General features: G+C 37.5%; 1 protein-coding gene across 1 annotated transcript; it reads left to right on the top strand.

Annotated features, from left to right (window-relative positions):
- The first annotated feature begins 5023 nt into the window (after positions 1–5023).
- Positions 5024–21620, top strand: SMCO2 (single-pass membrane protein with coiled-coil domains 2). The gene is made up of 5 exons (XM_070407818.1): positions 5024–5154; positions 11499–11589; positions 17378–17434; positions 18615–18790; positions 21422–21620. Exons 1-5 carry the CDS (start codon positions 5024–5026, stop codon positions 21618–21620), a joined length of 654 nt encoding a protein of 217 aa, XP_070263919.1.
- The last annotated feature ends 1075 nt before the right edge of the window (positions 21621–22695 follow it).

Raw genomic sequence — 22695 nt, 5'->3', positions numbered from 1 at the left:
CTGCGGAGGCGTGCTAGCCGTCTGCAGAAAACTGTGCAGCACTTGTTACTCTTGTCCCTGGGATTTGTGACATTTTTCACCTTCGTGCGGATTACCACATGTAAAATCCCCCCTGCTCACAGGTTGTCTTCCAACAGAAGGCGTCAGAAATATCTAGTTACTCTTAATTCAGTCTAAACCCTGCTCAGTCTTTGAAATTCAGTCACCCAGCTGACAAGGAGTGGGGGGAATTAAGACAAAGCCTGAGCTTGTCCTGGAAAGAGGTTATGCTTTCACTACCATTTAGATCAAAGCAAAGGCCGAGGCCCCCTCTATTATTGTTGAACAATATTTCCATAGATTCCCCAGGCATATTGGCTATAGGGAAATTGAGGTGTGTGTGTTGGGGGGGGGGGCTGTCTATGATCTTGGGAAACATGAATTGAAGCGACCACTTTACCAATAGTTTCATCTGATTCTTTGCGGGGGTCTCGTGCCTGGATTCCAGGAAAAGGCTGCTACCATTAGACCCGCTTTGCCACCACATCTCTCCTGCCTTCACGTGCTCTCCTGAGTGCTGTTAGTCAGTGAACTGTGACACCATCCCTTGTTGACCCAGGACAGAATAAGTCTAATTAGAGAATAACGTTATTCCCTGTGTACGAGTTTATCGAATAGTCCACACTCTCAGGCTATTCCTTACAAATTTTAAGTCAGGGCACAAGGTTTAGCAAAACGTGTTTAAATTGTTATGATTGTATTCTTCCTATTAATTTATTTACATGGAAAAATCTACAATTATATAAATAAATCACATGCAGTTACATAATTAACACTTTATATTTATAAATTAGCCTCTCTGCTGATAATAGGACAAATCTATGACTACTTGAGAAAGAAACATTTTTTCTCTTATTCTCTGAAAGCAAACCAGGTCTATACTTGGCATAAACTGACACTTTTTTGTTTTTATAAGGGAAGATCATAAGATTTAAAGGACAGGTTCAGAAAATGCACAGAGTTAATAGAAGTTAAAACACACACACACACACACACACAATTGTTGGTTTAATTAATAAAATCGACTTTAGTCAAACTGCCAAAGCTGCCCTATCTAACCATCAAAGTACACCCCCCCCCCCCCAATATTTAGAAATGAATACTATTTTGCTCTGGTTTCACATTCCTGATCCCTCCCACTGTTCTACACAGTGTTGACTTTGGATGCCAGGTGAGTGACCAGACTTTCCTATTTCCTGCTTTTGTCTGCATCTCTCACAAGCAAAATGTATTTGCCTACTTCTGGAGTCTGTTTATTCTAAAACTGCTTATTGAGCATCCATTATGTGCTGGGCACTGTGAAGTGTGGGAGACATAGATAGAACCTCTTTCCCCTCAGTGAGCACTCATACTAGGAAGGGCTCAAACAAGGAAATAACAGTCATGTGCGACAGATCCATGTGAGGAGTCTCGGATGTGCTACAAAGTCATGGCAGGGGCCGTACAGGGAGATGGCCAGGAATATGACAACCGAGTTTTGAAGGATAAACTGGATGGGGAAAACATTTCAAAAAGATGGGACTACACATGCAAAGACAGAGGGGCCAGAAAGAAATTGTGTTCTGAGAGAGGAAGGGTTCTGGGAAAGGAAAGGTATGATGGGCAAGTAGGTAGGCAGGACACTAAGATGTGGAGATAATGCAGGATGCAGGCTGGAAGCCAGGACACTGCTAGGAGTCAAGAACAGATGAGGACTGAAGGAAGGCACTGACCGGCAGCAGGATGCTATGAAGATGGGGGAAAGGACACAGCTTAAAGACAGGTGTTCTTGGGCTTGGACACCAAGTGGGTATGACATGGATAATAAAGAGAAAAAGGGATGTCTGCCAGGAAAATGCAAGGACCTCTTCCAGCATCTGGCAGAGGCATCTGGATGGATAAGGAGCCCATATGAGAGGATGGGGAACCTGGACAAGGTAGAGGGGAATATGATGAGTTCAGTTTTTTGCTTGCTGAAACTGAGGTGCCGATGGCACATCCAAATGGAGACATAGAAGCTCTTCAAAGAGCTGCCCATAAATAGAAAATAGTGCCCTGGGACATGTATCTCATACAAGCACACTTTTAGTTTGTTATTAAAACATATACACACAATTCTTTATGTGTTCAATCCTGCAGATTTAAAAATATCTTTTCTTTGTATTTTCTGCCCTTTGACCCTTTTGTGGTACATTAACCATTCCAGTGGATTGATTACTAAAAGCAAGAAATATCGTCATAGATTATCGGACATAGAACTCTAGACATGATCCCGTCCAATTTTCTTATTCTAGAACAGAAAACAGCTTTAGGGGGTTAGGTGGATGGTTCAGCATCCACGGCAGTAAAACAAGGCTTAGAATGAAGATCCTCCAATTCCCAATCTTTCTCTACATCTCAGTGTATCTGCTGCTTTTGGCTATCTAATCAAACGGATTAGTGGGCCTGGCCGGGTGGCTCATTTGGTTGGAGCATCCAAACGGTGGCAGGTTTGATTCCCAGTCAAGGCAAGTACCTAGGTTGTGGGTTCAATCCCAGGTTGGGGCACATACAGGAGGCAACCCAAATGATTGTTCTCTTCCTCTCTCTTTCTCTCCCTAAATCAATAAAAATTTATACTCAGGTGAGGATTTAAAAAAAAAAAGATTTGATAGGAAGAAATTGAAATTGTAGATGCCTTTTTTTCCACGAAGAGGTAGTTAAATATAGTTGAGTCATACAATGCTTGGGAAATCTAGCCATGGTTTCTTCATCTATAAATGTGATAATGATCATCGTATCACTGATGTGGTGCCAGTGGGTTGTGAAAGTGACAGTGATAGGAACTAGATATTTTTTAATCTGAACTCAAGGCCTGGATATGATGAGAAGAGCCATGGTCTTGGAATCAGAAAAACAAATTCAAGTTCTGGTCCATACACTTACTAGCCATATGTATTGTTTTCCCATGTTTGCTGTAACAAATGACCACAATAAGCAATGTATTATAAAAGTATTCTCTCACCCTAACCAGTTTGGCTCAGTGGATAGAGCATCGGCCTGAGGATTGAAGGGTCCCGGGTTCGATTCTGGTCAAGGGCATGTACCTTGGTTGCAGGGGGTGTGCAGGAGGCAGCTGGTCGATGTTTCTCTCTCATCGATGTTTCTAACTCTCTATCCCTCTCCCTTCCCCTCTGTAAAAAATCAATAAAACATATTTTTTTAAAAAAGTATTCTCTCAGAGTTCTGGAGGCCAGAATTCTGAAACCAAGGGGTTGCAGAGCCACACCCCCTGGGAAGGCTCTAGGGGAGAACTCTTCCCTGACTTTCCCAGTGTTGGGTGGCCCCAGGCACTCCTTGGCTTGTGGATGCCTGTTTTCACGTGATCGTCTCCGTTGTGTTTGCGTTCTCTCTTCTGTCGCTCATTAGGACACTCATCATTGAATTTAGAGCCCACCCACGTAATTAAAAAGGATCTCATCCCAAGATCCTTAACTTACATTTGCAAAGACTCTTTTACCAAATAAGGTCACATGACAGGGTCTTAAGACCGTAGACATAACTTTTTGAGGTGACTGCTTAGCCCACTACACCATATGACCTTGGGCAAATCACTAAATGTGAACAGGCGAGGGGATTTCAATACCTTCCTTTATCCACCTAAAGTCCATCATGAGAATTAAAAGAAATAACACACACGAAAGAAATTTGTAAAGAGTTATGTGAATGCTAGTTATTCTACTGATTTGGCCAGTAATTTATACAAAGATTTCAATAAAAGATTGATCTCCGCTCTAACCTTTTCTCCTTTCAGTCTGAAAATAGTTTTGCTGAAGCACAAGAATTTCAGACCAATCCTTTTCAAAGGGAAGGAGAAACATGTTACAGTGCAGTCACTAAAGATAAGAAATGTTCAGAGAGAAATCATTGTCAGTTGTGTGCGTGCACAGACTTGAAAGACCAGAAAATGCCTTAGATGTTTTTCTAGAACAAGGCAAAGAATAAAGAAACAAAGAAATAAATTTTGTAGGTCAAACTGACAGAGTAGGTTTTTCCCTCTAAACTCTTTATTATAAACAAAAACAAACAAAAAATTAACTTAGCCCTGGCCAGGTAGAGTGTGGTCCCAATACACCAGGTTGTGGGTTCGATATCTGGTCAGGGCACATACAAGAGGCAACCAATGAGTACATAAATAAGTGGGACAAAAATTGGTGGTTTTCTCTTTCTCTCTCTTTTCCTCCCTATCTCTCTCTCTATAGTTAATCAATAATTTTTAAAAACTTAAAATATATATATTGATTTCTCATATTCTCATGCTTATATTTTAAAATTGTTGCCATTTGTCACATTTGCTTTATCTTTATATATGTAAATAGATGGAATATTTTGAGCCATTTAAAAGTAGGTCAAAGCATGACACTTCATCTCTGTTTATTTCAGATAGCATCACTAAAAACACTTTCTTCTATACAAGCAAAATGTCATTATCACTTAGAAAAATTAGCAATAATTCTACACAGTAATCTAATAGTCTCAATTCTCTAAATATTCCAATTCTCTAATTAACATCCAAATGTCTTTTGTGGCTGTATTTTTTTTTAAAACCAGTATCCAAACAAGATCTATGCAATGCATTTGGTTGTTATACCTCTTTAGACTCTCTTAATATAGAACAGTCCCACCCCCTTTTTCTTTTCCTTGACACTGACTTTTTTTTTAAGAGACCAGTCCTCTTATTTGAGTGCAGTGCTAGAGTCCGTGGAAAAATGGAATTCTATTACTCATCAGCACTGAAAAGAGCTGTCTATGTGGACGCCGAGGTTCTACATGTCCCTGCCCCAGCCTTCCTCTGTCAACGGAGCAGGAGAGCATGTCTTACAAATGCATTAGAAGGCTCCGGCCTCAGAGAAGGCTACTAGTATGTGCTTGCCCCCAGAGAAGGGGCCTGGGTAGGCGAGGGACCACCACCTGTTGTGATAACCCTTCTTTTCTGTTTTGCTACTTTCATGATCACTATCAGGATATGTTGGAGCTGGAGGCTGAGCGTGACCAGGATCTGCAGAGTAAACAGGATGAGCAAGAAACACATGATGCTCAATGTGAGGACCCTCAACTCTCCTCATCTTTGCAGTTTTCGGAGAACATCCCTAAACTGTAAGCTTCGACATAAGCAAAAGGAAACATGTAATATGTTTTGTGGAGGGGAAAATGAAATTTAGCAGAGAAGTTAGGGAAAGCTTTGGAGATTTAAAATACATACTTGAATTAAACCATGAAGCACTCATGTGCCCAAGTAACTACCTACACGTTCAGCAAGAATGCAGAATAAAGACATTTCTAAGGATATAGGTAGAGCCATATCACTCTCAGATAATTTTCTAGATATGGAAAGTATTCTAATTATCATTAAAATATATTGTTAGGCCTTTGTAGACCCTTCCCCTATTGTATACCTCTCCATCCTGCTGAGCTGCCACCACTATCCTGAAATCAATACTTAACATTCACTCTATACAGGGGAATTAAAAAGATATCGATTGTTTTTACTAAATATAAAAATAGGCTTTATTTTCTCCATTCTTGAAAAGATCTGTTATAATGGGTATCAAATACATTCCCAAACTTCTTTCTTGAGGCCTAACTGCCTCTGGGGCCTATTTTGGTGACAGAAAATGAATAAGCAAACCAACTTACCCTTTAAAAGAAGAGGGTTTGGACCATGTGAGATGTTTCCCATTGTTTTTACCTTAAAACTGATTATAATCATATTTTTTCAGGAGCCAGGAGAACATATTTTTCCAGCTAAACCACTGGAATACACAGATGGGTCTACAAGTGAAAGAACTCGGAGATGATCACATGGGCTGGATGAAGAAAATTAACAGTATTATACAAAAAGTAACCATATCAGAAAGCACAGTGAAGAGGTAATTGTAGAGTGCTGAGGTTGGTCAGAAAATGATTAAAATTTTCATAGCTTCAGAAATTTTAGAAACTTGGGGCTTAAGGTGGTAAAGTTCTTAGGAAAGTCTCTAGGATGAGAAGTATAAAGTCTTATGTTAGAAGTTAATGTCACACCTGTCAGAATGGCTATCATCAATAAATCAACAAACAACAACAGTTGGGGAGGATGTGGAGAAAAAGGAACCCTCATGTACAATTGGTGGGAATGCAGACTGGTGCAGCTACTGGGGAAAGCAGTATGGAGTTACCTCAAAAAATTAAAAATTAAACTGCCATAGGATCCAGCGATTCCACTTCTGGGAATATATCCAAAGAAACCCGAAACACTAATTCAAAAGAATATATGCACCCCTATGTTCATTGCAGCATTATTTACAATAGCCAAGATTTGGAAGCAGCCCAGGTGCCCATCAGTAGACGAGTGGATAAAAAAGCTGTGGCACATTTACACAATGGAATACTCCTTAGCTGTAGAAAAGAAATCTTACCTTTTGCAACAGCATGGATGAACCTGGAGAGTACCAGTATTAAACTAAGTGAAATAAACCAGTCAAAGGAAGACAAGTACTATATTTCACTTATATGTGGAATCTAATGAATAAAACAAATTGGGGAACAAAATCAAAACAGAGTCACAGATACAGAGAACAGACTGACAGTTGTCAGAGGGGAGGTGGGCTGGGTGAAAAAGGTGAAGGGATTATGAAAAAAAAAAAAAAAAAAAAGAAAGAAAGAAAGAAAAGAAAACTCCCTGGCCAGAAAGTTCAGTTTGTTGGAGCATCATCCTGTACACCAAAAGGTTTTGATCTGACCCCTGGTGAAGTCATGTACAGAAGGCAACTGATTGACCTTTCTCTCTCATCTCTCTCTCTCTCTTTCTCTTTCTCTCTCTCTATCTATCTCTATCTATCTATCTATCTATCTATCTATCTATCTATCTATCTATCTTTAATCCTCCTTGGGTAAGGATTAAAAAATTGCAAAAAAAAATCCCCCATACTATTGTCATAGATACAGACAATAGTATGGTGATTATCAGAGAAAATTGGGCTGAGGGGAGGTAGAAGAGGGCAAAAAGAGGATAAATGGTGATGGAAGGAGACTTGACTTAGGGTGGTGAATGCACAATAAAATATACAGATGACTTATTATAGAATTGTACACCTGAAACCTATAATTTTATTAACCAACTAGAGGCCCAGTGCATGAATTCATGCACAGATGGGGTCCCTCAGCTTGGCTGGTGATCTGGGGCTGATTGGGGCTGTCTCGCCCAGTCCTGATCGGGACAATGGGGGCTGGCTGGCCAGGGAGGGACTGTGGGAGGGCTCCAGAGCATGTCTGGCCCTCTTGCCCAGTTCCGATCGGCTGGACCCCAGCAGCAAGCTAACCTACCAGTTGGAGTGTCTGTCCCCTGGTGGTCAGTGTGCATCATAGCGACTGGTTGAATGGTCAACTGAACAGTTGACTGGTTGGACACTTAGCATACTATGCTTTTATTATATAGGATGTCACCCCAATAAGTTTAATAAAAAATAAAACAGTGAACATATAAAAAATTAAAATGTATTGCTTTTTCTAAAAATACCAAAATTAATATCACAAAATCTCAAAGCCTATACCAAAGTTATCTGCATCTTCTCTTAAGGAATGACTTCCCTTATAGGTTCTTTCAATTGTAGACCCATCAGTGTATTCCAGAAGTCATGCTAATAGGTATCAAAGGGGGGTTTACAGGTCCCCAACTATCCTTGAGTTTTATCCAGTACTATCTAAAAGAATCCCATCAGTTCAGCATGAAAAAATATTAAATTGTATTTGTTTAATGCATATATGAATTTAAGTGCAAAGTTTTAAGATGAAACAGAAAAAATAAAATTGTTATCTATCTAATCACTGGTATAGAGAGAATGGACTTTGGAGTTAGAAGAACCCAGGTTTGAATCCTGACATTGGCATTTCTTGGATAAGTTAATTAGCCTTTTCTGACTCTTGACTTCTATTGTCTATAAAAAAGGGACTGATGACAGCCATTTCATTGGTTTCTTGTGGGAATTAAATAAACTACTGTAGGTAAAGAATTTAACACAGTGTTTGATACACAATAAACAATAAATGCAAGTTATTCATAGAAATAAATTTCTCTGGCCTTCTGAACCATCCTACCACATTCTAAATGCTTTCCCACTGCAGGGCTACTCTTCCTGTAGACATTTTCTCGCCTTTCAGTTAAATATCTTCCCAAGGAGTTAAGCATTACCATGCCTTTCATTTAAATATCTCTTCCTAGCAGCCTTCTTCTGACAATCCTACCCCAAATAGCTCTTTTTCTTCCAAAACACTAATATTTTCTTTTTAAAAGAGTTTGTGGTTTTTATTCAAATCCTATACATTAATTTTAATTACTTTAAAAATTAAAGCATAATTTATATAAAGTAAAATTATGTTTTTAAAAAATATTTTAATTTTATATAGAGAGAAAGAGAGAAACACCTCTCCGCTGCCTCCTGCATACCCCCTACCAGCGATCAAGCCTGAAACCTGGTCATGTGACCTGACCTGGGAATGGAACTGGTAATCTTTTGGTGCATGGGACAACACCCAACCAACCGAGCCACACTGGCCAGAGCAAAATTATGTTTTTATTGCAAGTTTTGAAAAATGCATACAGTTATACAGCCACCACAGTGACATAGAACACTTTCACCGCTCATCAAATCTCATGCCTTTTGGGTTAACCACTCTCCCCTGGCTAAGCTGCTGGTCAACACTGATCTGCTCTCAGTCCCTACAGTTTTGCCTTTCCCAGTCTGTCACATAAATGAAATTGTACTGTATGCAACCTTTTGAGTTTATCTTCTTTCACTTAGTCTAATACATTTGAGATTCACCTATTTTGTTGCATGTATCAGCAGTTTGTTTCTTTTTGTTGCTGGATAGTATTCCATTATGCAAATATATCACAGTTTATCCATTCACTAATTGAAGCACATTTAGTATATTTTTGGCAATAAAGACACACAGATTTTTGACTATTCAATTTTAAAAATATATATATTTTTGCTTTTCCATGTAGATTTTAGAATCAGCTTGTCAACTTTGTTGTGATTTTTTTTGAAACTACCATTAATAAATTTTGGAAGAATTAACATTTTATCATATTGACTCCTTCACTTAATGAACAGAGTATATCACTATATTTATTTAGGTCTTTGATTCCTTCTAACAGTGTTGCATAGTGTTCATTGTAGAAATATGAAATATTTTTTATTTCTTTAGGTTTATGCCTATGTATTCATGCTTTTGGTACTACTGTAAATGGTACTTTAAAATTTTCAACTCCTAATAGTTAATTGTTGTTATATAGAGTTGATTTTTGTGCATTAACCTGTCTTGTGACTTTAATAAACTCATTTATTATCTCCAGTAGTTTTTGTAGGTTATTTGGGATTTTCCACATAGATAACCATATCATGAGCAAATAGAGACAGCTTTATATCTTCCTTTCCAACCCATGTGCCTTTTACTTCTTTTTGTTGCCTGGTTGTATTGGCTAGAACCTCTCTAGTACAATGTTTAATAAGTGGAGAGATAGCAGCTAGTGGACATACTTACCTTGTTTTGTTGATGTTAGATGCTTTTTAAAAATATATATTTTATTGATTTTTTACAGAGAGGAAGGGAGAGGGATAGAGAATTAGAAACATCGATGAGAGAGAAACATCAATCAGCTGCCTCCCACACACTCCCCACTGGGGATGTGCCCGCAACCAAGGTACATGCCCTTGATGAGAATCAAACCTGGGACCTTTCAGTCCACAGGCCGACGCTCTATCCACTGAGCCCAACCAGTCAGGGCTAGATGCTTTTTTTAAAGATGCCCTTTCTCAAATTGAGAAAATTTCTTATATTCCTAATTTGCTGAGATTTTTTTAACATCAGAATAATCTGATTTTTTTCAATTCTATGAATGATCATTTTGTATTTGTTTATAGTCTCTTGACATGGTGTGTTATAATGACTAATTTTTGAATGCTGAATCAGCCTTGAATTCACAGAATAAAGCTCATTTGGTCATAATATGTTATCCTTTTTATATATTGTTGGATTCACTTCACTAAAGTGAAATTTTTAGAAGTATGTTAATGGGTGATACTGGTCCATGCTTTTATTTTCTTGTAATGTGTAGTGTTAGTAGAAGAATACTTGACTCATAGGAAAAACTTGGATGTTTTCCTACCTGTTTGTGTGGAACTTGCACAGTTTATTCCTTATATGTTTAGTTGAATTCACCAGGAAGTCATATTTCCTGGATATTTCATTGTGGTAAGATTTTTAACTCCTTTATGCTACCTCTTTATAGCCACAGCCATTCATTCTCCCAATTCCTGGCAACAACAAATCTGTTTTCTATAATTATATTATTTCATGAACATTACATAAATCAAATCATGCAATATGTGTCCCTTTGAGATTAGTTTTTTCATTTGGCACAATTTCTTTGAGGTTCACTCAAGTTGTTGCATATATCAACAGTTCCTTCCTTTCCATTACTGAATAGTAGTCTGTGGTATGGATATATATATATATATATATATATAGAGAGAGAGAGAGAGAGAGAGAGAGAGAGAGTTTGTTTAATCATTCACCCACCAAAAGTCAATTGCACAATTTCTAGTTTGGGCTATTATGAAAAAAGCTACTTTAAACATTCATGTACAACTTCCTGTATGAAAATAAATCTTAATTTCTCAATTGTCCCAGAGTGAAATCACTGGGTCATAGGGTAAGTCTGTTTTTAGTTTAATTTTGACAGAAACTGCCGAACTATTTTCCAGATTGTCCATACCATTTTACATTCCCTCCCACCACCAATGTATGAGTGATCCAAATTCTCCACATCCATATGGTGTTATTACTATTTTCCATCTTAGCTATCTGATAAGTTACACGTGTAGTGATATCGCACTGTAGTTTTAAATTTGCAAATCTTTCATGACTAATGGTGTTAAAAATCCTTTCATGTGTTTTTTGCCATCTATACATTTTTTTGGTGAAATTTCTGTGCGTGTCTTTTGTTCATTTTCTAATTGGAGAGTTTTTTAAAAAATATATTTTTATTGATTTCAGAGAGGAAGGGAGAGGGAGATAGAAACATCAATGATGAGAGAGAATCATTGATCGGCTGCCTCCTGCACACCCCCTACTGGGGATCAAGCCTGCAACCAGGAATCAACCATGATCTCTTGGTTTATAGGTCAACACTCAACCACTGACTGAGCTACACTGGCTGGGCAGGTCTTCCATTTCTTTGCTATTATCTAAATTATTTAGAGTGTTGTTGTTTTTTACTTTTTTTGAATTGCATTTATGTCTCCCCATTCCGACACAAGCACTATCCAAGAGTCTTCTGTTATAGGAATTGGATTTAATTTTTTTTAAAGATTAAAACTGATCCTTCTAAAAAGATCAAAAAAAGATTATGAGATTTTTCTTAATCCACAGACTTAGCCCATCTCCTGGTCTGTTTGCAGCTTGTTAAGTGAGGTGATGTCTTTGGAGGGCCAAATTGAAAAGCTGGAGTTACACCAGGGCCGTGACCCTGACAAGGGGGAAAACATCAAGGTAAGCTGGAGGCTTGGGAAGGACAACAGGGAGGCTGTGGGGACCCTGCCATCGCTTGTATTATTTAACAGGGTCATAACAAGAATTAAAACCCATCTACTGTCACGAGAAGGAATGCAATCTGGTGGTCAGTTCTGAGCCCCTTTCGCCTGGTACACTTCTGTTCTCTGATGAAAGAAAAAGGCCAGATTTTAAAAATTCTATCTAGAAAATCAGTCAGACATATAAGATAAGTTTATATCTTGATGCCATCTTAAGATAATGATGAGTACCTTACGGGAAAATTCTTCTTCATCCTTGTATCCCACCACCTAACAGTACAGAGAAGACACGAAATAAGTATTTGTGAAGAACTGCATTCTTAGAGTGTACGAGATATAGTTGCATCTGTCTTTGCTTCCTTCATGAAGAGTTCTCTGTTGGTTTTCGCTGTCTCTTAAGTTTTCCTGTTGTTTTTGTCTCCTTACGTTTCTTAGAGAAAGGTTTGATTTTCCCTTTTATAATGATTCATAAAATATTGCAAGAAAGGTAGTGATCAACTCTGGAAAATAATTAGGCTTTAGAGCCCTGACTGATAACTTTTTCTGCTCTATTAAACTTCAGGCCTTTGAAGAAAAGTCTCTAAAAAAAGAAAAAGTCTGTGTCTAGCTCTCCCCGCCCCCCCACCTTTTTTTTTTTTTTTTACTGAAATTGCCAGCCCCAGCTTTAGCTTCAGCCAAAGAGTTTAAATTAAATGGATTTTGGAAGAAGTAAAGGAGAAATAGCTCTTTTATTGTAAGAAGGTAATGTAATTTAAACCCTCACATATGAAAAGCCATCTACAGATTAGCACAGATTTATTACCAAGGAAAAAATTACTTTTAACCGTGACTCGGTCCAACGTTTTAAGGTAGCAACCTCATTTTGTGCTAGTTGAAAAGTCAAGAATGTTTTTCACTGTCCTTGGGTTTTGGAAATTGCAAACTGTGAAAAGAGGGAAGAGGACAAAGGTCAAGAACTATTCTGCCTTAGAAAATTCCGTCAAAAGTCAGCTGTACTACAGGAATGTGGATTTCAGCAGGAGTCAGGGCTAGGGAGGGATGAATATCAAAGGAATGAGGAGGAAGATAAACAAGCACAAAAATAAATGAAAGTGAGATTTAAAAAGAAACACAAATAAGAGCTTGGGAATACTTTGAAAGGGAAAGACATCACAGATATGTATGAAGATTCTCTCTGGAGTTACACAGCTGTATATGCACTTAAAAAATATAGACTCAAACTTAAAAATTAAAAACAGCACAAATATCCACCAAGTGACATGTGGATAAATTGTAACACATGTTGTAAAATGGAATAGTACTAAGCAATAAAAAGGAATGGCCTTCCTCTTCATCCAGCCACATGAATGGATCTCAAGTGCATTATGCTAAGTGAAAAAAGCCAGACTCAGAAGATTCCATAATTCATGATTCCATTTGTGTAACACTGAAAAGGGCAAAAATAGGAACAAAAAGTAGATTAGTGATTGCTAGAGTCAAGTGGGTAAGAGGAGTAGGAGATCGACAAAAGGGCCCAGGAAATTTGGGGTGTGATGGACATATTCCAGACCTTGTTATGGGGGTGATTATATGACACTGTGAATTGGTCAAAATTCATAGAATTGCACACTTTTTAAAAAGGTGAGTTTTACTCTATATAAATTATAACCTCAATAAACATGACTTTTAAAAAATGGACACAGGTTCTGTCCTCAATAAGTCTAATGGTTGATGGGAAAGCCTGCATAAAAACAAATGCAGTGGTTTAATGAGTAAGAAACTTTAAATATAATTGTTACAGATGCAAAGTCAGTCGGAATGGTTCTAGGTTTACTCTAATGAAGGGAAAAGTGAGCATTGTTAGAAACAGATATGGGAACAGCAAACCAAGTTTGGGAAAATTAAAGGAGAAATAAGTTAATGAAGTTTTAAATATCACATGAATTGGCTTATTTATTTCTCATGAAGAAATGGTATAACTCAGCAAGCCATAAAAGAGGAGAAGGGAAATTTGGTAACACACACACACACACACACACACACACACACACACACCAAATGTAAAAGACCTTTAAACTAAGAATAGTTTAAATCTACCTTTGAGGCAGATTTGGGGTGTTGTCTCCTGTTGAGTCCCCAAGTCCACACATTTTCTGAAATCTCCATAAGAATATCTAGACTTTCATTCTGAGACTTACTCCCATTTCAGTTATCTTTGATAGTACTGTGTAAATATATTTTCTATGTAAACAAACCAGGGCACCAAGTAAAATATGATGATTATATCACAGCTATTTTCTAAATAATTAAATGCCACAGTTCAGGGGTAGGTAATGAACAAACTTGGTAAAGAAGGGTGTAGACTATACATTCTCTATAGCTGTTTGAGGGCAAATACTTACTGATATCCAATCAGCACAGTGCCTAGCTCAGTAGTCTCTTACATAGGATATGGCCAATAATATCTTGATTTAATTTAATATTGATTTTGGATATCAGCCCCCAGAATAATAAGAAAAAAATGGCTTCTATTAAATCTCAAACTTTTGATCATGAATTAGCTTTCTTCTGAAAATCATAATTTGTTTTGTCTCAATTTCATAAATCATTCTTTATAACGTTTGTTTTATACCCTTTGTTTTAAAGGAGAAGATTGTGGAAATTAAAAAGCAACTAAGAGAAATGGATAACAAATTTGTCCAGGTAATAATAAAAAATGGCTTTATAATTGAGGAAAAAAAACAGTTCTTCAAAGAAATCTCAGATTTAGAGAATATTAGTGATGGAATCTAAAATTTGATGAAAGATAGAATTTTAAACCTAGAAGGGAACTTAGGGTCGTATAATCTATGCCCTCATTTTCAGAAGAGAAAAGCATGACTCAGAAATATGAAGTGATCTGCTCATATTTCCAGATGAAAAGAATTAGTCTTGTTCTTGCTCTCCCATAAATGAATATATGTATATATTCATATGTATGTATATATTTTAAATATATGTATATATTTTGAATATATGTATATGTTGATGTATATGTATATATTTTGAATATATATATGAATATATGTATTTATTTTAATATATACATGTACATGTATTTATATATCTAAATATACCAAAATATTTATATTTTAAATGTATATATTTTTCTCTTAACAAAACTAATACATGGTTACTTTAATAAGTAAAACATTATAGAAATTTTTGATATTAAAAATGAAAAATAATCCTACTCACTCAACAATAAACATGGTGAACATTATTTTTTTAATTCTCACCCGAGGACATGTTCTTTGCTTGCCTTGGCAAGGGCTTCTTTCTTTCTTTCTTTCTTTCTTTCTTTCTTCCTTTATTTTTTATTGCTTAAAGTATTACAAAGGGTATTACATATGTCTCCTTTTTTCCCCCGCCCTTGACAATCCCCTGGCCTCCCCTACCCCCGAGTGTCTTATGTACATTGGTTATGCTTATATGCATGCGTATAAGTCCTTCGGTTGATCTCTTACCCTCCTCCCTCCTGCACCCCAACCCTCCCCGGCCTTCCCGCTGCAGTTTGACAGTCTGTTTGAGGCAGTTCTGCCTCTGTATCTATTTTTGTTCATAAGTTTATAATGGTCTTTATTATCCATGAATGAGTGAGATCATGTGGTATTTTTCCTTCATTGACTGGCTTGTTTCACTTAACATAATGCTCTCCAGTTCCATCCATGCTGTTGCAAATGATAAGAGTTCCTTCTTTTTTACAGCAGCATAGTATTCCATCATGTAGATGTACCACAGTTTTCTAATCTACTGATGGGCACTTAGGCTGTTTCCAGATCTTAGCTATGGTGAATTGTGCTGCTATGAACATATGGGTGCATATATCCTTTCTGATTGGTGTTTCTGTTTTCTTGGGATATATTCCTAGAAGTGGGATCACAGGGTCAAATGGGAGTTCCATTTTTAGTTTTTTGAGGAAACTCCATATTGTCTTCCATAGTGGCTGCACCAGTCTGCATTCCCACCAACAGTGCACGAGTGTTCCTTTTTCTCCACATCCTCTGCAGCACTTGTCGTTTGTTCATTTGTTGATGATGGCCAGTCTGACAGGAATGAGATGGTACCTCATTGTTGTTTTGATTTGCATCTCTCGGATGATTAGTGACTTTGAGCATGTTTTCATATGTCTCTTGGCTTTCTGAATGTCCTCTTTTGAAAGGTGTCTATTTAGATCCTTTGCCCATTTTTTGATTGGATTGTTTATCTTCTTTTTGTTATAGAAGATAACAAAAAAAGATAAGTCATAGTATTTTAATTTTTAGATATAGGTCAATTGCATTAAATACACACACACACACACATAATGGCAAATTCTGACTCTTTGTATGAGTTCCCTATAAATTTTGGAGATTAGGCCCTTATCAGATATGACGTTGGCCAATATGTTTTCCCACGCAGTGGGCTTTCTTGTTGTTTTGTTGATGGTTTCTTTTGTTGTGCAGAAGCTTTTTATTTTGATGTAGTCCCATTTGTTCATTTTCTCTTTAGTTTCAAATGCCCTAGGAGCTATATCAGTGAAGAAATTGCTTCGGCTTATGTCTGAGATTTTGTTGCCTTTGGATTCTTCTAGAATTTTTATGGTTTCTCGTCGTACATTTACGTCCTTTATCCATTTTGAGTTTATTTTTGTGTATGGTGTAAGTTGGTGGTTAGTTTCATTTTCTTGCATGTATCTGTCCAATTTCCCCAACACCATTTATTGAAGAGACTATCTTGACTCCATTGTATGTTCTTGCCTCCTTTGTCAAATATTAATTGAGCATATTGGTTCGGGCTGATTTCTGGGCAACAAGGGCTTCTTTAATAATCAATTTCTATTTTTAAATAAATAAATAAATACATACATACATACATACATTTTAAAATTGAATTTATTGGGGTGACATTGGTTAATAAAATTATACAGGTTTCAAGTGTACAATTCTACAATATATCATCTGCATATTGTATGGTGTGTTTACCACTCCAAGTCAATAAATTTCTAGAAATGGCACCTCTATCTAGAACCCATCTTCCTTGAATCCCAAAATACTATTCTTCCTGCTATAGCTCTGCTCTTCAAGTCATGCTGCAAATCTATTATGGGGTGATTATTAAAACCTTTAAAATGTTTTACTCCTGACGTATGTGCAAGTGGCATTTATGTCTTAGGAGGTGATGGTTTGCTTTCAGCTTGTGTCTTGATCTTAAGCTAGAAACCAATCAGAGCCATGTGTTACCTCTACCTGGCAACCTCTAGGAGACATGGGCGGGAAGAGGAAACACAGATTTTATGGTTCTTTTGCTAAACCATAAGGCCCAAATATTCACTAACATAATGAGGACTTAACATGTATAGAGTATAAATTTTTAAATATTTAAAATTTATATAATTTTCTTTTTTTCCCCTCATAATTACACTATGCTTCTCTAACTAGTGGCCTGGTGGATGGTTTTTAAGGAGCAAGGGAAGAGCAATAAGAGAAAAAGATGATTTATTTTAAGCAGTTGTTAATATAAATTTACACTTCTAAAACATTAAAAATAATTGTATTAATCTTTTGGTTATTCCTCCTGCAATTGATCATGATTACGCTATGAATTTACTCCAGGGACCAAGGATTTTACTGAGTAAAAATAATTTTTGTTAAAGCTACTTTATAATTAAGTAGCATCAAAATGAGTCAGACTTTATTGTAGAATAAATATAATTTCTATTTTACCCCAAATTATGGGTGTCTTTTCAGGTTGATGCTTGTAATGAAGCTCATGAATTAAAGGAGAAACTCATTGCAAAAATAGAGGTAAGATTTCACTGTTACATGAGTTCAAATAATGGTAAGATAAAATGAATCAAATATAAGTACAGAGGCAATCCTTTCCCTACAAGTGGAGAATGTACCGCATACTGATCTCTCTCTACCCTTATTGCTGTCCTCTTCCTCTCCTAGCCTTCTGCTTTGGGCCAACAGAGCATCTCGCACCCCTGGGCTGCTTCCACGTCTCCTCCATCAGGAGCTTACCCTCTATGTATACATATTACCCATTCTTCAAGGCTCAGCTCACATGTCATCTCTTTTAGACCTTCCCTAATCTTCCTTACCCAGAAAAATGACTCAATATTGAACTCCTCCCACAAGATCTTATACAGTGAGGTAAGTGTGAATGAATGGGTGAATGAAACAATGAATAAATGAACCAACCTGTCACCTGCTCAGAGGTACCTGATGACCCCACTTTCTAGAGTAGATGCCCACCACCAAGACTTAACTACTCTGTCTCATCACCTTGTTTATTTTGTCTTTGGCATGTATCTTAATCTATAAGGTCTAATGTGTAAATGTGTTTAGCATGTAATTCTTTGTCTAATTTGCTTTTAAAAGCCTCCATGCAATACAATGCACATTCCTTGTCTATTTTGTTAGCCATTGCATCCTAGAACAGTGCCTGGTAGGAATCACCAAAAAAATGTGTCCTACATAGATGAACAAATTGGATAGATAAATTCAGTACAAGGATAATTATCTTTCTACATGAATAGTCCAGCAAAGATCAACATGTGGGTTTTGTTTAATTTTATACCCATGGTGCTAACTTACTCTGTGATAGTGTTTCTTTCTAATAGGTGAGAATGTCTGCCAATGACCTCCTCAAGTGATTCAATGTGGGCCCCTGAGGTGTTCTGGGGGAAAAGCACTCTGCATCATCTACAATAAGACAGGCAGATACCTAGAATCATTTTTTAAAATATATTTTTATTGATTTCAGAGAGGACGGGAGAGGGAAAGAGAGATAGAAACATCAATGATGAGAGAGAATCATTTATTGGTCCACACTGAGGATCGACCCGCAACCCAGGCATGTGCCCTAACCGGAATCAAACAGTGACTTTCTGGTTCATAGGTTGATGCTCAACCACTGAGTCACACTGGCCAAGCTAGAATCATTTTTTTAAAAATGATAGTTGATTGTTCTTCTTTCCAGAACTTCTGCAAGGATATGACTGTGATGAATAAAAGACTTGGGGTGTACCCAATGAGAGAAGAGCACACAGACTCTCGGAGTCCTAAAGACATGGGTAGGGAAGAAATGGAGAGTCTGCTTCTTCAGGCTCCCCCAACCCCTCCAGAGCAGAACTTCCCTCCTCGCAGTACCTTGTGGTGAGTCAGAGAAAGGAGCTGTGGGGGCTGGACAGGCCCTCGTGTGTATGAACAATAGTAAGATTAAGCTTCAAGTGTTAATTAAGTGTTGTTTCATCTCCTTTTATAAATTATTTCTGTTCTTTAAAAGTCATAGTATTTTAATTTTTAGATATAGGTCAATTGCATTAAATACACACACACACATATATTTCTTATTGCTTTAGATAACTATATGTATAAAATCTTAAAGGATGGTGTCTGCAGAGTGTGATGCAGCCACCTCCACCAGAGAAGCACACCTGATAAGCAGATTGGAAAACCTCTGCTTGCTGAACAGGATGCCTCTCCCGTGTACAGTATTGGAGACATACATAATGGCAAATTCTGACTCTTTGAACTTCTTTCTAGAGGTGCCACACACTCACATATACCCTGAGCATATATACTTTTTAAAAATATATATGATGAACGTCTTTTATATTTCAAGTCCCCAAATGATCAAGATTTCTGCCTTTAGTAGCCCATGGAGTATCAGGAGACAGATTTAAAATAATTTAATTGCAATAATATGCTGTGAGCCCTATGTCAGAATTACATGCAAGGTACAGTGCACACAAAAGAGGGAGCTGAAGATTCTTCTGGTTTGGTGGTTGGGGATAAAGAATCAGAAGTAGAGCCCAGCCAGTGTGGTTCAATGGTTGAGCATCGACCTAAGAACCAAGAGGTCATGGTTCAATTCCCAGTCAGGGCACATGCCCGGGTTGCGGGCTTCAGTGTGGGGTGTGCAGGAGGCAGCTGATTGGTGATTCTCTCTCACCATTGATGTTTCTATCTCTCTGTCTCTCTCCCTTCCTCTCTGAAATCAATAAAAACATTTTGTTAAAAGATGTTCATCATGTTCAACAAAAATTAGTTAAGAGAGGAGTAATGTCAGTGAAAATGGTGGAATAAATACCCCCCAAATTTCCTCCTCTATAAAGTCAACAAGAGAGCTGAAAAAATGGTCAGAACAATATTTTTCAGAAACCTGTAAATTAAGGATCCCAGTATCCAGAATATATAAAGAACTCTTACAATCCAAAAACAAAAAGACAAACAACCCAATATTCTAAATGAACAAAGGAGTTGAATAGGCATTTCTTCAAAGAAGGTACACAAATGGCCAACAAACACATAAAAAGACGTTCAACATCATTGGTCATTTGGGAAATGCAAATAAAAATCGCAAGACACCTCTTTACTACACCACTACGTTAAGTATAGTTAAAGAGACAGACAATAACAAGCATGTGGAGAATTTAAAACCCTTAGGTATTACTAGTGGGATTGTAAAATGGTGCAGTCACTTTGGAAACAACTTGGCAGTTCCTAAAAATGTTAAATGGAGCTACCGTATGACCCCCTCCTAGGTATGCACCCAAAAGAACTGAATATATATGCTCACAAAACACCTGTACATGAATGTCCACAGCAGCATTTTCATAATAGTTAACAAGTAGAAACAATACAAATATTCAGTAATCAATGAATAGGTAAATAAAATGTGGGATTTTTCAGCCACAAAAGAGAATAAACTACGATATATACTATAACATATGACCCTTGAAAACGCTATGCTAAGTGAAAGAAGTCAGACACAAAAGGACACACACTATATGATGCTATTCATATGAAATGTTCAAAATAGGAAAAACCATATAAATAGAACATAGATTAGTGGTTGGCAGGCCTGGGGGTAATGGGAAATGGAAAGCAACTGTTCATGGGTACAGGTCTTCTTTTTGGGGTGATAAAAACACCCTGAAATTACATAGTAGTGATGGTTGAACAAGCTTATGAATAAACTAAAAGCCATGGAATTGTTCTCTTTAATAAACGTGTGAAGCAATTATTTGTAGAACTACCAAGAGATAGCCAGTGGTGATAATGCCGAGAAACTTGACTCAGATTTACAGAATCCACTGAGTGAGGTCACGAAATAGACCCATAGTTAGCTTGAACTGCGCGCTAGAGTTTCTCTTCTGAAATGTATGAAACTGGCTAATCTGTGACATTTCTTTTCTTCTTGGTGTTTTTCTGGCTTTTCCAGATCTTCTACCCTAATCATGTATTGTATTTATAATTAGTAAATAATAATGCAAGGAGTGAAAAGCAAATAAATAAACCACATCATAGTTACAGCCCAGGAGGAGGAGTCCTCAGACTTGGAAAAGCTTCTATTACTTTATAAGGGTAATTCTGATGCCAGGACAAAAATGGCGATAGAGAGGCCTGAGTTCCATTTGCCACATTGTATTTTGTGTCCTGAGGAAAATCTAACTGCCCCGTGCCTTTATTTTCTCCCAAATAGGCATCATGTAAACCTCATAAATGAGGTAAAGATGGCAATCATCTGTGAGAAGACCATTTCAGAGCAAAGAGCCCCACAATATGGACGGTTTCATTGTTTCATGACTATGGAATGTTAGGATTCCAGTATCAGTCCTAAAATGAACTTGAGTGCTCAACTATTTTGCAGATGTCAACTGAGGTCAAGAGAAGTTCAGTTATTTACTCGAAGTTATAGAGCTACCTGGGTGGAGGAGCCAGGAGTCACGTCAGTGTGGTTTTCTTCAGAATGTTCTTAACACATGTTTTCTTTCCTTGTAGGAAACGCGCACTGAGGATTTTCATCACATTTTATGCCCTCACCTTCACTGTACTTTCATGTTACATATTATTTTTTGATGCCACGTTTATCTTTGAAAGCGTGCTCCCTACAATGCTTGGGCGCCGCAGAACGTGGGAACTACGGGAGATTATTGTGCCTTTCTTAAATTTGGAAGTGGAAGACTTGTTACCCTCCTAAAGATACAGAAGTTGCTGTTACACTACTGACTTTCTCCCCAATAAAATTCTGGCTGTTCTTGTGTTATGGTGGTTAACCTATTTTTTAAAAAATACGATAGCAGTGGTTCTCAATCTTCTGGCCCTTTAAATATAGTTCCTCGTGTAATTATTCAACCATAAAATTATTTTCATTGCTACTTCATAACTGTAATGTTGCTACTGTTATGAATCGTAATGTAAATATCTGATATGCAGGATGGTCTTAGGGGACCCCTGTGAAAGGGTCGTTCGACCGCCAAAGGGGTCTCGACCCACAGGTTGAGAACCGCTGCTATAGGATGTTTGGCAAAGGACATGGTAGTCATGTAGCAATTGGTTGATGACAGACAGAAAAAAACCCGAAAGCAGTTTATTTCTACCCTTAAACGCACAACGATTCCTCAAATCATTCCACACATTAAAACATTTACTTCAAACCACTAACCTCTTTCATCCTCCAACAGTGAGGACACTAAGACTATCCAGTACAGTGGGGCCTTGACTTATGAGTGTCCCGACTAACAAGTTTTTCGAGATATGAGTCGTCTCTCGGCCTATTTTATGCTTTGAGTTGCGAGCTAAAATTCGGGTTACAAGCCAGCTTCAGATACCCCACCGCTAGTTGGCGCAGCGAACGTCACAGTGAGCGCCACAACATCAGCCCAGCATCACGTGTCTCACTCATTCACTTTTTGATTTGACATACGAGCAATTTGAGTTACGAGCTCCGTCACAGAACGAATTAAACTCGTAAGTCAAGGCCCTACTGTATTAGTTTCCTCGGTTATTTCACCCATTTGACCTCTGATGTCTCAGAAAAGAAAGCACAGAATTCCTCTCCATTTTTCCCATTTTACTTAAATTGGGTTGGAGCCATACTTTGGGTGTATGGACATTATTTAGTTTTGCTCCCAAACATTCATTTATGGTTTTGGTAACAGCACCCTCATTTTGCTTTGAAAGAAGTATCTTTCCCCAGTGAACATAATTCTAGGTGGTCTTTCAGTCAATGTCCCCGTTGCCCTTTGAAGAAGAGTTGGAAATATGTTGAATCA

This window comes from Myotis yumanensis, unplaced genomic scaffold (assembly GCF_028538775.1).
Source record: "Myotis yumanensis isolate MYYU_CA2020_CCGP unplaced genomic scaffold, mMyoYum1.0.hap1 SCAF_3, whole genome shotgun sequence".
NCBI classification, from domain to species: domain Eukaryota; kingdom Metazoa; phylum Chordata; class Mammalia; order Chiroptera; family Vespertilionidae; genus Myotis; species Myotis yumanensis.
Note: the sequence above shows the minus strand (reverse complement) of the source record. Positions and strands in the feature narration are given on the sequence as shown.

Bases quoted from the DNA above. Each gene is read 5' to 3' on its own strand.
- SMCO2 (XM_070407818.1), top strand. From the start codon at position 5,024: ATGTTGGAGCTGGAGGCTGAGCGTGACCAGGATCTGCAGAGTAAACAG. The intron at 5,155-11,498 runs GTAAGCTTCGAC...GTCTGTTTGCAG, and splicing joins TCGGAGAACATCCCTAAACT to CTTGTTAAGTGAGGTGATGT. The intron at 18,791-21,421 runs GTGAGTCAGAGA...CTTTCCTTGTAG, and splicing joins CCTCCTCGCAGTACCTTGTG to GAAACGCGCACTGAGGATTT.